A 16799-nucleotide genomic window follows, 5' to 3' on the forward strand; every position below is an offset into this window, starting at 1 on the left:
CCAGAATAAAGCCTCGATGATAGCATTAAGTTAAAGGGAAGAAACGACAGAGGCGAGGAGATCCGGATCGAAAGGAGAACTGACGACAGGAGGAACGACGATGAGGACAGAAAAAGGAGAAACCAGTGCGCGAACAGGTGCGCTAGGAAACCTGGTTCGTTCCTCTGTAAACTCATATCGATTCCTTATCATTCTCAATGCAAACTTTATACCTTCTTGTTCCTGGGTATTGCGCGGAATAAGCTCAGCTGTCGGCGCTCTCGATCTTGGATTACCTACCCTGCGTCTTCGATGACTACGTAAAAGTTCTCAGCAGCGTGGAAACGATCGATCGGCTTCGAGGATCGCGAGGCTGGCTCCTGGCTGCTTTACGACGCGTTGTAAAGCGAAACGAACCGTTGTGTACTGTTTAGCCGAGCTTCGGATATTTGGCACCATCAACGAGGTAATCCCGTCGCGCGTAAAAATCGTCTAAGCGCATTTTCTTGGCGCCACGGTGACTCTACGAGGATATTCACTGCCCAGGAAGCGCGAAACTGCTTTTGAAATAAAAGCACAAAGCATATAGTCAAAACGCGCTCACTTATGGGCAATATTTAAACGGACACCGTGTCATAAAGTGGACATGCATTTTTAAAGTTACACTGCTACATCATGGTGCTTCAACTGACCAAATTGACTCGCTGGTTTACGATGCACGATTCAAGAAGAATTGCTTCAGCCATGCTTTACAGCGTCTAGTTGCTCCTCCAGGACGGTGAAATAAAATAAGATTTACGCGATAGTGGACAATGGCAAACGATGCTCCAGCCACAAGGAATATTCGTAATTGTTGAATGATTGCTCGTAGGTTGGTCCCTCGAGTTGTGAAAATTTCCCATTGTCGCCCTGGAATATGATTATAGGTATGATTAAATATGATTAAAGGTATTGTCTCTACGTATTGTTTCTTATATTATATAACACCAGACGAGTGTTTCACGTGTCTTCTATTGATAAGATTATTATTACTTACAGTATCTACTATATGTTAAAAAATAATTTGGTTATAAAACCTAGGTATTACATAAATAATTATAATAATAACAATTATTATTAATATATATTATTAATAATTATATTGCATAAAGTGGCTTAAGAAAATGTTGAGGAATGGAAAGTATTTTTTAGCTTGAAAATAAAGTACCAATTATTTGTAGTCATTGTGAAGAGTTTTAAAGATGGACTTATTTATAATTTAATTAATCTTCCGATAGGGTGTTAGGGTTTAGAGGTAGAATCTTGACGTGTAAAGGGTTGAATGTTACTCGGGGTTTCCTTCTGTTTGGGGTTGGTTATAGTGATTCATAAAGGGTTTATCAAGTCAGAAAAGGAATTTGGGGTGCGTCCGTTGGGAGGATTTAACAGATTCAAAATCGTGATTTGGTGAATAACTGAAATGTCATAAAGAAGGGTTGGCGAAGTATGAGTTTAGAACGTAAAATATATGAGAACTTTAATATTAATATAAATCGTGGTCAAACTCATTAAAAGCTGTTGACTTACGATATCAAGAAATAATTCATAACATAGAAATTATCTGGCAGCACATTAAATTTGAATTTTTGGAAATCCACTTTAGAATCGCACAGGTTTATGGAATTACAGGAATATTTATTTTGGATTCATGATAAAATAGGGTACGCAGATACATCGAGCGAATTATTTATTCATATAATAATTATTCAACTTGGTGGAATATTAATCAGAACCGTGCATGCGTATTCAATATCGTGCTTCTATTGATACAAGTATTCATGTTGGGATTTTAATGTAAAATAAACAATTCCCACATGTAGTTGTGCCAAATTTGTAGTCAAACGTTATACAAAATACATTATGTATCTCGCATCATGCCACAGCTACGTTTGAATTCTCTTCAGTAATGTTATTACAGTATCTGCTTGAAAATTCCTCTTCTCCTTAACTCTTTTATGTTTTTTGAAGCCTTCAGGTATCTCAGGACAATTGAATTCACGTGAATAATAGTAAAGAATTTTAACAAAGCTTTTGAAACTTTTGTGTCTGAGCCGAGGACTAGGATTAATATATAAACCAGTATTGTATCTGCGACGCAAAAAATATTCTAAAGAATACATTTGTACGGAACATGTTTTACGTAATATTTATTCTGGAATAATGCTTGAATAGAAAATCTTCCATGAAAATGTTAATCGACAAGTATTATTTATTCATAACTTTGTGAAATCATTTGCAAAATATATAACGTTTTGTAAACTGGCTATCATCTAACAATGATAGTATTGTTCTGAATATAATAAATAAAATAGAAACAATGTACAAAGTTCCTAATTTAACAATCAAATTACGTTAATAAGCAATTCGCTTGAATTGCTACGACGAATCTTAAAACGCGAATATTTTGAAACATATAAATATAAAGCAAATAAATCATTAACGTGTCCATGTTAGAACTACTATGTAAAAGAAAAATAGATTACGAAATACATTTACTAAAACATTCCTTACCTATTTCAATAAAGACTATATACATACAAAAACCAGATAATATATCACGTAGAGTCATTTGCATTGCTAAATCTACAATCTACGAATACACGAACAGTAAATAACTTCCAACAAGTTTCCTTGCCCATATATTCAGTAAAAATAATTAAGAACGATGTAATACAAATTCAGGCTGCTTTTAAATCAGCCAGCATAATGTCGCCAGCTTTTACCGCAGTTCCTCGAGTCTTACGAGATTACGCGAGGGACGAACACCAACGAACAAAGAAGCCTCTCCAGTCTGATTTATCATTCCTATTCAAACTTCTTAATGGCCGTATTAATAGGTCGTGAATCGCACAATGGAGCAGTTTGGCCGGTAAAACTGGAGGGTCGTTACATTTCAACTCGTTAGATCTTGCTTACTTACCACTCTACATTGCCTCGCGATACACCCCCATAAATTCAACCAATCATGAAGTATTCTTCATCGTACGGTTTCTACATCATAAATGCTTTTATACTACGCTTTTATACTCACCTCCGCCCAACTTTTGCCGTTTACTCCGTTCGGTTTCTAACACAATGTTTCTGCACATTGTTTCTAGTTTTCGTCGTTATATGGAAGACTTGACGAAAACTAGCTGGCTCGAACGTTTTATTCGTTATAATCATTATACACGCATACAATAAAATATTGTGGTGAGACTAAATTAGTTTTCGAACGCACATAAGTGATACTTTTGTTAAACCGTAAAATTAGTTTGTTACTTGACAAGTTTCTTATCTTTAAATTCCTTAATTTTATAAATATAGGACAGATTGAAAAGTATTTTATAAAGATAGAAATACTTGCGATGTTAATACAACCGGTGTAGTGGTATCTAAACAAACAAGTGTACGCGGCAGTACATATAATAAATATTTTGATATTTATACTTTGTATATGATGATGATTCCACGAAAAGATAGTAAGTGGTTTAATTCATAATTTGTACTCTTTGGTAACATTAGCATACTGTTACTACAAACTGACCAACGTGTCCAAATAACTCATGAAACCTACTGTATGCGATTCTAAGAAGGTGACGATTTTCCTTTTTCAAGTCAAAGGGTACTTTTATACTTGGCTACGTCCAACTCTTTCTTTTTCCTTCGTTTTGCCTGTAACGAGATGTTTCTGCACACTGTCTTCAGTTTTCATTGTTGTACGGAAGATTTGACGAAAGATACCTGGCTCGATTGTCGGCTATCGTAAGAATAGCTGCGTTGGAGCACCGGAACGACGCACACGAAAGAGACTTTCCGTTGAATTATGTAAAGGCCCATGAAAAATTCGCGCAATGAGCAGCAGTCCAAGTTGCGCCGGGCGCATAAGGAGATTCGCATTATCGTGCATGTTGAATGAGTGGAGGCGAGCGGAAGGCCGGGAAGAGGATGCTCGTGTTATGAAATTTTGATCAAAAGTACATGGAACGTAGCTCCGGAATCGGAAGTTATTTCGTCCTCGTGGGAACGGGTGGACCGCCAACAGAATGCGTGCGAACTGCATTGTTGGGATGGTTATTTTCGCGATTCGCAATCAAGTATCCAATCCGATGTTCTTCTTTGTCCTTCATTTTATACTTTCCTCCTTCCTCATCTTCTCATTTTTTATCCGATAAACTATTTACAAAGTTTTGTGAAGTACAAGATGTCCGGTTCGGGAGTACACGCGCTGTTGCTTCTTGAAAATTATTTATTATAATCTGCTGAGAATGCGAAACATGGTTTGCTTGAAAGTTTGTTTATTTCGTGATGAAAAATTAATGAAATATCTCTGAAGTTTCTCTTCCAGTGTTATTCATTATGATATTAATATAATTTGACTAGATGGAACTATATATTTTTGTTACTATCATTTCGTTACATGTATCAAGCAAAACAATTAATTGATCAATAGCATGTACTTTCTTCGAAAATATTACCTTTTTGTATACATATTTTATATCTTGGTGATGAAAATATGACATATGAAAAGCTCCAAATAAAATAGCAAATATTCAAACGAAATCTGACGACAGAACTTTCCAGTCAACTTAATGGTACTGAAATTCTAATGATAGGAAATCTAATTGTAAGTGAATCTGTATGAAGAGTAGCAATATGAAATTAACATTAATTATTACAAAATTGAATTCGATGATATTTTCATTCGAAAGACATAATTTTTCATTCATAATTATTAATTTTTTGATTCTCGCAATACATATTCACTATTTTATTTGACTCGATTGGTCATAGAAAATATGATGTTCTTAAAAACTTTCTTGAGGATCAAGGATCAGGCAAAAAAAAGAACCTTTATGGTGATTTATGCAAAGATGAAACGTTTCTCTCCCTGTAATGTACAAGATTTATTTTACAGGGACGAGAACACAATAGAATATTCTATCAACTACAGTCGCTTCCGCAGAATTACCGTACTAGCATCGCTTTCTCGGAAACATCATGTTCGAAAATTACATGAAACGACCGTAATATTTCCAAGTTCGTAAAAAAGGAGGTGGCGTGAAAGCACCAGGGACTGCTTTCGCGAAGATCCCGTGCGATGCTTAAAACCGAGGAAGTTGCGTATCTAAAAATTTTACTATAAGTCGCGATATACCTAAAGGATTTCAGTAACTTTAATCCGTGCTACACACTGTGCCAATTTTTCGCATACGAATTATATGAATATACGAAACACGTTTAGCTTTATTGAAAGTTCAAAATATGAACATCTTCTTGCGATACAATCAAAACTCAACACATGTTGCAACGAAAAGATCCGATATGGGAAAATGATGTTAAATATGAACAAGCACGAAGAATATATCCAGTAACACACTAATATTATTTTCAGAAGTATTAGTATACGTTACATCCCACCATACAATCTTAGTATTAATAGCAAAATTAGCGAAAAAATATCCACCCATGAAGCGCGGGAGACGTGTTATGTTTCCGCCTTCGCCACATTCACACATATACTAACCTACATTTTACCTTCTGTTTCAGGCCGTTGCTAAAACAGATAAAAAACTCGGCCGAGTCGCACATTGTACTGGATTGCTCTACCGAGAGGATTTACGACGTGTTGAAGCAGGCTCAGCAAATAGGAATGATGAGCGACTATCACAGTTACCTCATCACCTCTCTGGTGAGTCTTTTAATTAGATGAGAATGCAATTAATGCTGGACACGATTCCAGTTACGTTCAACTTTCCCACCCTCTCCATACCGAAATCAGCCACTCCTTTCCACGACAGAACCTATCTCTGAAATTGGAACTGTCATGTCAGACACGCGAGTTATGCGTATAAACTAATTTTCACGGGTTCGCCTCGTTTATCGTCTCTCAAATTTTCTCTGTGCTTTTCGATGGGCTCGGAGGTGTGTGCTCGTGATCAGAATCGATAAGCGTCCGGGCCAAAAGGGTGGGAAATTATCGATAAGTGAGCGAGAAGGAATCGATAACAGGGTGTACCAAGGCTGCACCAAGGCTGCAGAAGCGTAGATTGTCTTCCATCGATGTTTGAATCAACGAGGGAACGTTCTAGATTACACTGTCTCTGGTATAATGGAACTTTCAACGACATGCGCATTCGACGACGCCGAGTGACGCACAGTGGTTTTAAAATCGTAAAATCACGAATAAAATTTATAGCATTACTATTCAATCCTTATGAGTGGACTGCGAATGTTTGCATAATTTATGCATCGTATTATTGGGTATCGTTATTATAATACTCTATGCTTCTTCGTTTTTTATACTTTATGGATATAAATGCTTTTTATATTACACAGAATAATCAATTGAGCCAATACACCGAATCGGGCATATAGGTCGCTGAAAGTGTCGTCGCGATGCGCTATTGCAACGCGCGATAAAGTTGTTCTTTTCATCAAGTTTGTTCTTTTCATAAACGAAGAAAATAAAAAAGCGTGGGTATTATGAAACGAAGGAACTGCCACTGCTCGCTTTTATCGAGCATGTTTTATCCGTGAATCTGCTTTTTTTTCTCCTTTTTTTAGCAAAGGTCTATAACGATCTGCGTCAAGTTACAATGTACTAGAATCTTTTATGTTTAAGAAAGACGAATGGTATCTCGTTTTTTGTTTGTAGAATGGACACAGAGAAGATGGAACTTTTTCTTTATTTTTTTACACGATCGAATCTGTAAGAAGAGCAAGAGGTCGTCTATAGGATGGTTACTTAGCACGTAATATTTTCATAGAAATAATTACCATTACCGTAACGCTACTGATGTCTCGTTTCCTGTCGGTGGTAATCCTCAAAAGATCTTGCTCTCTCTCTTTAATTTTGCTGAAAACCAATTATCAGGGGGATCATTAGAGTAATCACAGACTTCAGCCTTCCACTTAACGGTACTTCCTTTCATTTCTTCACTCATTGACTGACTGTTAACTGACAAAAAGTCTCGATGCCTCTGCCTTTTCCGTTCCTCCCTATATGGATCTCACAAACAACACGAATAAAATTAATGACGTTGAATTTATAAACTCAATTTTCTCCGAAATAAAGCTTCGAATGTACTCTATTTATAGTTCTTGATTTCCTTTTTATTTTGTGGCATAGAATCATCCTGACTTTTATTGTGTCATGAATTTACCACCACAATGTATAAATTCAAGATTTTAAGGTATACCAAAGAATACTTTGCTCGTATATATGTGTGACTGTGTGTTTACACGGAACACAGGTCCCTCGTTCGATTTCCTCGATCACGTTCCTGCATTAATGCACGTAAGAGACCGATCCTCTTTGTAGTTGTTCGCGCAAAGAGAATATCCCGAAGGTTCGAGTAGTCTGCACGGATTTCTGTGATTCGGATTGTACGGGACGGAAGGAAAAAGACGAAATCGCCGTACGTGTTGTCCCAGAATAGCTGGAGGCGCGATTTGTGCAATATCACCGATCGTCTCTCAATATTCTTTCTTTCTCAACTTTTCTCTCAATGGCATGTAACAGAGGACCAGGGGTAGGGGAATAAAATTCTCCGGAGATGGATGCATAGAATCGACATATCGTGTCGCGAGATCCCTATTTTTCCCTAGTTTGCGCCAAGTACTGTGCATCGCAAGAAATTTCGTCTTTTCTTACTGATGAAAGTTTCAGATGAGAAACATCCTGTTCTTTGTTTGATTCTTTCTAATATACAATAACACGAAACTAGGTTTATAAAAGTATTATGGAGCCTGCGTATTCATAAAAGTTTGTTACGGTAGTGTCCAAATAATTTTTCGTGGATATTTTAGTCTTTTTTTGTGGAGTGAATAGTATTGTTCTTATTTACCTTTAAATATTTCTTACATATTCCTATTTAACGTGGAGAACAGTGTCAAGGGAAGCTTAAATTTTCGAACATTTTCGTATCTTTTGGATGATTTATCTCGTACGATAGAACAGAATAGAATAGAATAATCGAGGCGCAGTCAAAGTGCAAGTGAACTCACGACGCGTAACAATATTTTTCATACGAAACAACGTGTATAACTCAATCAAGTCGAGTACATCTGCTTTCTGTTTTCTCTAATAAGATAGCGCATTAAGAGCGGCATGACAAATTGAAGATTGCACATGGACGTCCGACAGATTTCCTCTACAAAGGTGAAAAAAATACTAGTCGAGATTGCTGAATTACTTTATCTTCTGTAATTACTGATGAAAAATGTTCAGCATAGTCTTTAGACTGAGGTAGAACTGTGCAAAAGTGTGTTCAACAAGTTATCGCAACACATAACGAAAGTCATCAATTCTTCCGATACGATATCATCATACGTAATCTTACGCCACATATACCAACCCAAGACATACCTAATAGTTTCTCTTCTCTTATTCCTGTAATGCTGACATCATTCACTGCGCGTTATCATCGCGAATAAACGATTTATCCTGCTTACTTGATTGTATCCTATCATTCCTTAATCATCAAGTATCGAGTTGACTGATATTGAACCGCATTGAATCACCAGAAAATTATTCGATCGCGTAATCATTTCAAAGTAACATTTACCTAATAAAGTAACGTATTATTTAAACATTTATTTCTCAAATATTTTCTTTACATAATTCTACTGAAGAATAAATGAGAATATGCGTTGTTTGTATAATAACATTCAAATATATTTGAGAAATAAACGTTTAAATAATACATTATTTCATTTAGCTAAATGTTATTTTGAAATGATTACGCATTAAGTTTATTTGAACGAGCAAATGATCTCCCTACAAATTATCTCATTAGTTAAAAATGAAATGAAATTATTTCGTTGTTTACGTATGAAATTAAGTAATCTTTATTTGGCTTATATTTTGTAGTGGGATAAATCTTTATGAAAATAATATTTCAAACAGTTTCTGATTTCATTAAATCAATATCATTAATTGCATCAGAAATACGAATTTTCTCATTACATCTCAGAGATACATGTTCAAATACATATTATTGAAAGACAGTTGAAATTAAAATAATTTCGAGAGCAAATCTCACGATTATTCGAGATTGTCTATTATTACTATAAATTGTTCACCTAATTCATTCTAAATCTTTTCAATAAATTTTAATTCATCATTTTCTTCTCACAGATACTTTTTTACAAAATCCTGTTGTATTTTCTTAAGATAAATGGCCATTAATCATCTACAACGATTATCACATTTTATACGATATTATAGCGTATCCAGATATTTACGAACGAGGGTGTGCTTCCTTTCGCTCCTTTTCATCCATGACATACGTACAGGAACGAAGGCAAGATAGTCTCAGTTAGTTTCAGCAACTATTTCCTTTCCCGCTGCGTCCTAGGAATATTTAGTCGAGCGCGAAATAACAGGTTGCACAGAGAAAAACATCGGCGCAGATTGTTCGCCGGGCCTTATAATTATAAATTACTCGTAATACAGGGGCAATTTGTAGCTCTCCTCGTCCACGGTTCGCCTCGCAATTATTCGGTGGATGCGTCTAGAAAATGATTCACGGCGCGATCAGAAATGAGGGATAAAAGAGTGTGGTGTTCTGTGTATGCTGCATCCAGAAATTATTCCATGGATATCTGTTCGGAGTTCGCCGCGGTCGTTCTCTCGAATTGCTCGTTGTAATTGGAAAATTCGTTAGCTTGAGGCCGTATTCTTCTTCGTAGCGTGCATTTATCAGGTCAGCTCATAAATAACGTTGTTTCTTGCGTTACGGTAAAATGAAGACGGATATCTTGTTTATGCGGCGTGCATATAAAATGTTTTTCGATGCATCTTGGAAGGTTACGATCTGTTTCGAGTGGATGCTGCTTGGGAAAAAAAGAATTGCAGAAATGAGACCGTTGTGAATAGGATTCGAGGATTAATACGGTCTGTTAGGTGATGAACAACGTGCTTCAGATTTTCCTGAGGCAGACAGGACTGCAAGGGTTGCAACATTGGTCGATACTATCATTATGATTGTTAATTGGTGTAACGTTGAGATACATATACCTCTGTTTAGAAATAATAGAACACTCGTTAAAATAAATCTTTGAGAGAAAGAAAGAAATCATTTGAAATTTATTAAACTCCTTAGGATTAGTATTTCAATTGAAATCGTGGGGTAGATAAAGCTTATATATGTACAATAAATATATATGATCAATTATGTTATAAATAACAGAAACAAGTTGGTTTCCTTCAAACACTGATGAATCTGTACACTCACGTAACATCAGTAGATTGTCTACTGTATCTATTATCCTTTGATTTTATGCATTCCTTGACTGATTGCGAGAGTCACGTTTAACTTTCAGCAGACTGCCCTGAATTTACTATGTAATTCACTTAAAATTTTCTCAATGAAATTTAAATTAAAGCATCGTGGACGTCAATCGTAATCCTTGATTGATTATTTTCCCACAACAGTTGCAAATAACTTTTACAAATTTCTGTTGCGTATTCGGAATCGTTATTTTGCCTAAATACATGCTTCTACCCGAATAATCGCCTTTGTAATAAATTGAGTCAATTATTATGTTTTATATGGGACCAGCAGGTGTCCCAACACTTATGGACGATGTATATCTATAATAATATGTTCGAATGTATTATATTTATTATTATACATTAATATATATAATATAATATTACATATAAATATGTGGTCATATATTTGGCAAGAAACACTTCGCACAGATTCAGCAAATCTTATAGAAATTGAAAAGCTCAAAGCGTATCTTATCATACTTTGAAAAATTGTGCATTTAAAGTTAAAGAGTATTATCACAAATTTTTCCTTTTTAAAAAAATTTATTAATGCTTAACAGGGACAACAAATTTATTTATTTTTGAACTTTTATAGTGTTTTTCTATTCTATTTGTATCCCAATTTTACTGTTATTTTATTTCTCGCTGCAATATCTAATAAAAAATGTACTAATATTAATAAAATCTGTATTATAAATAAAAAATAATTATACTGCTTAACTGATACACCACACGCAGCTTGAGAAATTATTTATAATTTGTCTGGACGTTTTAAACGCGTTCGAAAATATCGCGTTCGCTTACCTTTATCCAATTCCCGTGAAAAACGTTCAGCCAAGGCAGAAGAGATTTCCTGCGCTTTCGCCGTAGTTGACGATGAGAAGAGAAAGAGAGAGAAAGTGAGATAGAGAGAGAGAGAGAGAGAGAGAGAGAGCCGTTCCAAAGTAATTAGCAATTTATCGTTGTCCACGGTTAGTCGAGCTTCTTCGAAGCATCGCTGACCCGGTTGAGTAATCGCGATGTATGTATATAAGTCGAGTCACCTTATTATGTTCTTAGGATCTAAAAGTTATGTTTACTCAGGCTTGCCGTAGATTTTATGGTTTTAATTGCAATTAAAATCACGCGAATATCTTAGTCGTATAATTTCTCTTGTTGCGTTACTTTTAATTTTAAGAAGCAGTAATTACAGATGTTATTAACTCTAGACGCAAGCATAGCTAATTTTTTTTGTACCTGAAAAAATTCTTCTATTCTTTTTTTTTATTTTTATCCAAGTGTTCAGAGATTTTTAACTATCTAATGTAGTAATTAAAATCTATTAAAAGTTGAAACCAGACCTGTGATTGATTTAACTTTAAGATTGACACCTTAAAAGTCAATAAACATTACATATGAATTGTATAAAGAACTTGTAATAATCTAGCTTGTCAGTTATTTAAATCCATCAAAACGCGCAAGGTAGGAACTTGTTAAACATTGAATGCCTCCTCGAACTTCCTGTAGATTATTGATAAATTGTTAGAGCGCTGTCAAAACTCATTGAACATTAATGCATACTAAACTATGTAATGACTAAATTATAGTAGACCGCTGTTGACACGTTGAAATTGTTTAATGAATAAAACAAAGTTAATAGCACAAAATATGTTAAATGTAACACTGAAATATTAGAGATATTAGAACAAATATATGACTGTAATATAATCAATTTTTAATTTTAATTGGAGCTTCGCTATTTGATATATGAACCTTAAGTTAAATATGTACATCTAAACTCGTAATCTTATATTCTGCATATCAAAACGTAGACATTTCGTGATATTTCATATTCAAACGGACATAAACACTGTATTACACGTCATTGCACAGAATCAGAAAATTATGCGGACGTCAACTGAATATTGCATCTACTATTATACCTGTTAGCTATATCTATTTATTACAACTACGTGCCCTATCGTGAAGGTTCAACAATACATAAATATTTCTGTCCAACGGACGATTCTTCGCATCAAATTACCATTTTCAGTCTCGAATAAACAGTAATAACCATCGTTCCCCAATTTATACTTTAAACGATCCCGGGAATAATTAGCAATTCGCAATTTGCTCCGCGCGCGAACAGACACAGCAGAGCGAACGCTGCCCGCCAGTCAGCAATAAGTGATAAAAAGTAAATAGCCTGTGTAACCTCGGTACAATTTATCTCGGCCGTGTCTAGCAGATTTCAATTTAGATCCATTAAAATGTAAATTAGAGACGGTATTTGTTCAGACGCTCGAGGTCGACGCTGGGCATTGTTCCCGCCCACTGGTTTCCGTGTTCGATGCTACGCCTGCGGGTGGTTAGTGTTCGCCACCGAACAGGGATGAAGATTTGTCGCGGTGTTGAGCAACAACCCTTCCGGCCATTGATTTTTAATCGTTCTGCAACGTTACTCGTTAGCCAGCCGCGACGTAATCGTATATTTATCGCGAGGATTTGAGCGAAACAAGTCGATCTTGTACGACCGATAACACGCGAAGCCACGATCAAACAGCAACATGTGTAGTTTAACACGTCTAACGTGTGCGTTGTTATTTAAGAATATAATATGCAGTTTATGAAGCTTGTTGTTCTCCATAGTACTCGATTTTCAATATTAATCAAAAGTTTAAGAACGCGCGATATTTTTCAGCAAAATTTTAGTATATCAGTTGATTGGACGGAATGTTTTCTGTGACATTCTGCAGAGCCACGGGACGGACGGAAAAATGGTGTTGCGTTGTTCCCTTGTCAGCTGCACGTGTTAACCATTGTACTGGTAATCGATAAACGACTCAGAAGGGAAATAATTGCTCTGTGATCGAGTGGCCAATCTCTATCGATAGGACGCGATAGTTAATACATGATTTTATGGAGCGTCGGTATTCTTGGAAATTGAATAATAATATCACAGCAATCCTAAAAAGTAAATATACATGTATGTAATTCATATACGACACTATATTCCCGTAATCTAGGAAATAATCTCGGATCACGTTCGAGAAACAAGCCAAGCGAGAAAGAGCCTGGTATTACAGAACATTTAATCAAACTTTCATCGTTGATAAACCTATCGAATAATTTTCTCCCTCGATTTTTCCTGCGGGCCGAACAGTATTAAAACTCGATCCCCTTTATAAACAATGAAATTATCAATCGTTTGTTCACGAGCGAACACTTTCTCGGCGCTGATCTCTCGTTTCGGTCCAGTGTCAAGTAAATATCGCTCGATACTCATTACGTTGGCAATATCGTGCAACGTCATCATTCACTGGGATGAAAATCGAACGATAATTAGCGGTTCGTATGAACGCGTTAAACGGTTTGATTCGAGCCAGCTAATATCAAAGAGACAAGGAGTTAATTGCCACGAGAATGAGCAAGCGATGTTTTTTTAAAAGGAATGACTGCAGATCGGTCTTTTAACGAGCTAGGTGTGCGGTAATTTAAAACTTTTGAAAAAAGTCGCCGAATGAAAGTATGAGGACGATATTGCAAGCGGACCACACAGAAGAGCGGACAGCGTGGAAATTAATTATGACGAATACCGCGTGATTGTAGGAGTATTTCAACGTTCTCTGAATAGAATGTTGTGTATACGACAACAGGAATAGTCTGGAAGTTAGGTATTTATTTTCATTTGTATCATGCCCTCCAACCAGATCCTGCTGATCTCCTTAAGAAACTATTGGACTGATCCATTGATGCAATTCGCGCTTAAAGACAAACAAAATTAATGACATTTTAATCGTTGAGAAATTTGATTGACGAAGCACAGCCGATGAACCGTAGTGACGCTATTAAATTTCGTCGAATCGAAACAAATAGATTGGACACGAGTCGCGCGTCGTGTTGATATTGTCGATTGATGACCTTATAGGGAAAATAAAAGCCAGTATAGAAAAAGGTAAAGCAAGAATAGAAAATAAACACTATCCCGTTCGTTTGCGAATAAATTAAACGGTGCATTAACTTGCGTTGATTAATAGGAAATTGTTTTTCAAACGTTAATTTAACACCAAGAAAAACCGAGTTCAACGAATGAAAAAGGAAAATAAAATCAAGTAGTTTGCTACGCTGCGCTGTTTCGATACGTTTGGTTTTCAGTTTAAAAACTCCTCATTTGTCGAAAATTTGCTTTTCCATTAGTAGCCCGTTCAGTTCCTATTTTTCTCTCTAAGCAACCTTGTTGCGAAGCATTGTGCACGTGATATAACGTTTCTCGATATAGAACAGCTTCAGAGATGAATAAAAAAGGTGAAATAAAAAACAAACTTAATTGCTCTTTATTACCGCATAGCATCTTTATTATCATAGTGCGGCAGTGCTCCTGCCGCACCAATAAAATCCACGGGGCAGATTTACGCCGTCATTAATTCAAACTGAAAATTCACGACAGAGAACAACTTCCGGCCCGTTCGCCATTTACGAAATTTATTAAAACGATTTCTTTCTTTTTTTCATATTCTAACGCGCTATCTCGATGTTTTTTAAGTGAGAGCTCAACGAGTTATTCCCCACTGACAAGGAATATTACTCAATTAACGACTGAACTGCATAGATTTTTTATGTGGTTTTAAAGGCGCTATTAAGGAAATGCTATGAAATACACATTACAAATACATTGCAATAAGAGAAATATGATTAATCACAAGAGTTGTAATATGGGCATGGAAATAATCTTCTTAAAATAGCTGATAAGTTGAAATTTAATATTAAGACAATTATTAAGAAAAACAATATTTAAATACCTTAATATCGCAATGAGCAATATTTTTCAAATTTTAGAGAAAACTGAAACTCGTGTTTAACTCCAAAACCAACTGACAACACAATTTTGACATTGATTAAGAATGTATCGAGTTTTAAAATTGTTTCTTTATAAGAAATAAAAAATGTGATTTATCGCCTGTAGTCATCAAATTATTCCAGATGAAGGTCGTTGTTGGTCAAAAAATCTTCGTACGCAGTATCTTCTCGAAACGTCTCGTTTCTCGTCGACGTCATGATGTCACGTAGCGAAGAATGTTTTACGCGAAACTGCACAAGAACGCGACGTTTCGCATTCAAAGTGTGTATGCGGCATTTTTATCTAACTCTCGAGGATGTTCTGCTGCAAGACAAGTGAAGATTACGTATGTGATACGCGTGGCTTGGTGTAAATCACGGGAAACGATAGTTATCGATCGTCGGTTCACTCGATAGTCGTCTGCTTGCCTGTGTTGGGTACTTTTTATACATGACTAGCGCGAAAATTCTGCTGCTTTCGTTTGTCACGCTTTTGGTGCTAGTATGCCGAGTGACATTCCACGTCGCTAGTTCGACGGTGAGCGACATGGATTGAAAAGGAATTCTGATTTTGCATATCATGTGATATGAAATGTCCATTTCCTTCGGCAAAATAAATATGATTTTGCTGTTTCAAAATGAACTTATTAATGTTGTAATGGGATATTAGGATTTCATATTATCCTAGTAAAATTTGTTACTATAAGTAAACGAATAATGCTTTATTTCATAAGATTACTTTTAGTTATAGTTTTTGGAATTTTTTAAAATCTTCATACTGATACATATTATAATTATATAAATATAGAAGAAAATATGAGGTAGATTTTCAACGGTAAAAATATTTCGTGAACGCATACAAAGGATTTGTGATCAGCTCTTTAATAATAAATAAATATTTTATTACTTATTATATTACTATAAATTTTTATAAAACTTTTAAAGTCTCAGTTTATAAATATGAATCTTTCTATTCTTCTACTTCTATACACACCGATACATTTTCTTTTTCTTATTTTCCTATCTATTTCACGTCTATCTAAATTTTGTATTCCCGTGAACTTTTCATTCGTACTATAATTTCAAGCATTTAATATAAATATAATTATTTTTATTTTGCGCTTCTACATCATATTAGACTTTCTTTCTTTGGTAACGCATTTAATGTTCTAAATAAATACCTAAATGCTCTTAACTAGCATATGTAATATAAACTTTATTATTCACAGCGAATAGTTCAAACGTGTAGGAGATATAGAAAAAGGGCTTTAATCGGTCGAAACAAGAGAAGAGGTTCTATAAATTATCCAAACAGTTATTTCAAGTATCGTTCGCGGTGATCAAATTAAGTACTGTTTTCATTAGATCGTGACGATCTATATTTTACAATGATCTACTGAAATTGGAAGCGCGTCGACGGGTACTCCGTTGAAATTTATGTACATTCGACCTACTGATTAATGAACAATTACGCGAAATCAGCTGTTCATTATCTGTCAACCAGTATGTTAAAATGGTCATAATTCGATGAATAACGAGCACTCGTATCGACGGGGTCATTTTTCCTCGAAATTACCACTTTCCGTTCGGAATAACGGGTCTGTTAATTATGGAAGACCGGTCAAAGCACAATTTATTCCTGGTATGAAAAATATGCGTAAATACTTAGCGATGATTTAACTCTTCCTTCCTTACGAAAGTGCTC

At 35.4% G+C, this 16799-nt stretch overlaps 1 protein-coding gene across 5 annotated transcripts in view; it reads left to right on the plus strand.

Moving 5' to 3' along the window:
* LOC117235595 (glutamate receptor ionotropic, kainate 2) overlaps positions 1-16799 on the plus strand; it is a 291570-nt gene that overhangs the window by 233162 nt on the left and 41609 nt on the right. For all 5 annotated transcript variants that reach the window (XM_033497806.1, XM_033497796.1, XM_033497815.1 and 2 more), the window contains exon 6: positions 5548-5689. In XM_033497806.1, the coding sequence (XP_033353697.1) occupies positions 5548-5689 (142 nt within the window). The remainder of the gene's footprint in view (positions 1-5547; positions 5690-16799) is intronic.

This window comes from Bombus vosnesenskii, unplaced genomic scaffold (genome assembly GCF_011952255.1).
Source record: "Bombus vosnesenskii isolate JDL3184/JDL3185 unplaced genomic scaffold, Bvos_JDL3184-5_v1.1 scf7180000013264, whole genome shotgun sequence".
NCBI classification, from domain to species: Eukaryota; Metazoa; Arthropoda; class Insecta; order Hymenoptera; family Apidae; genus Bombus; species Bombus vosnesenskii.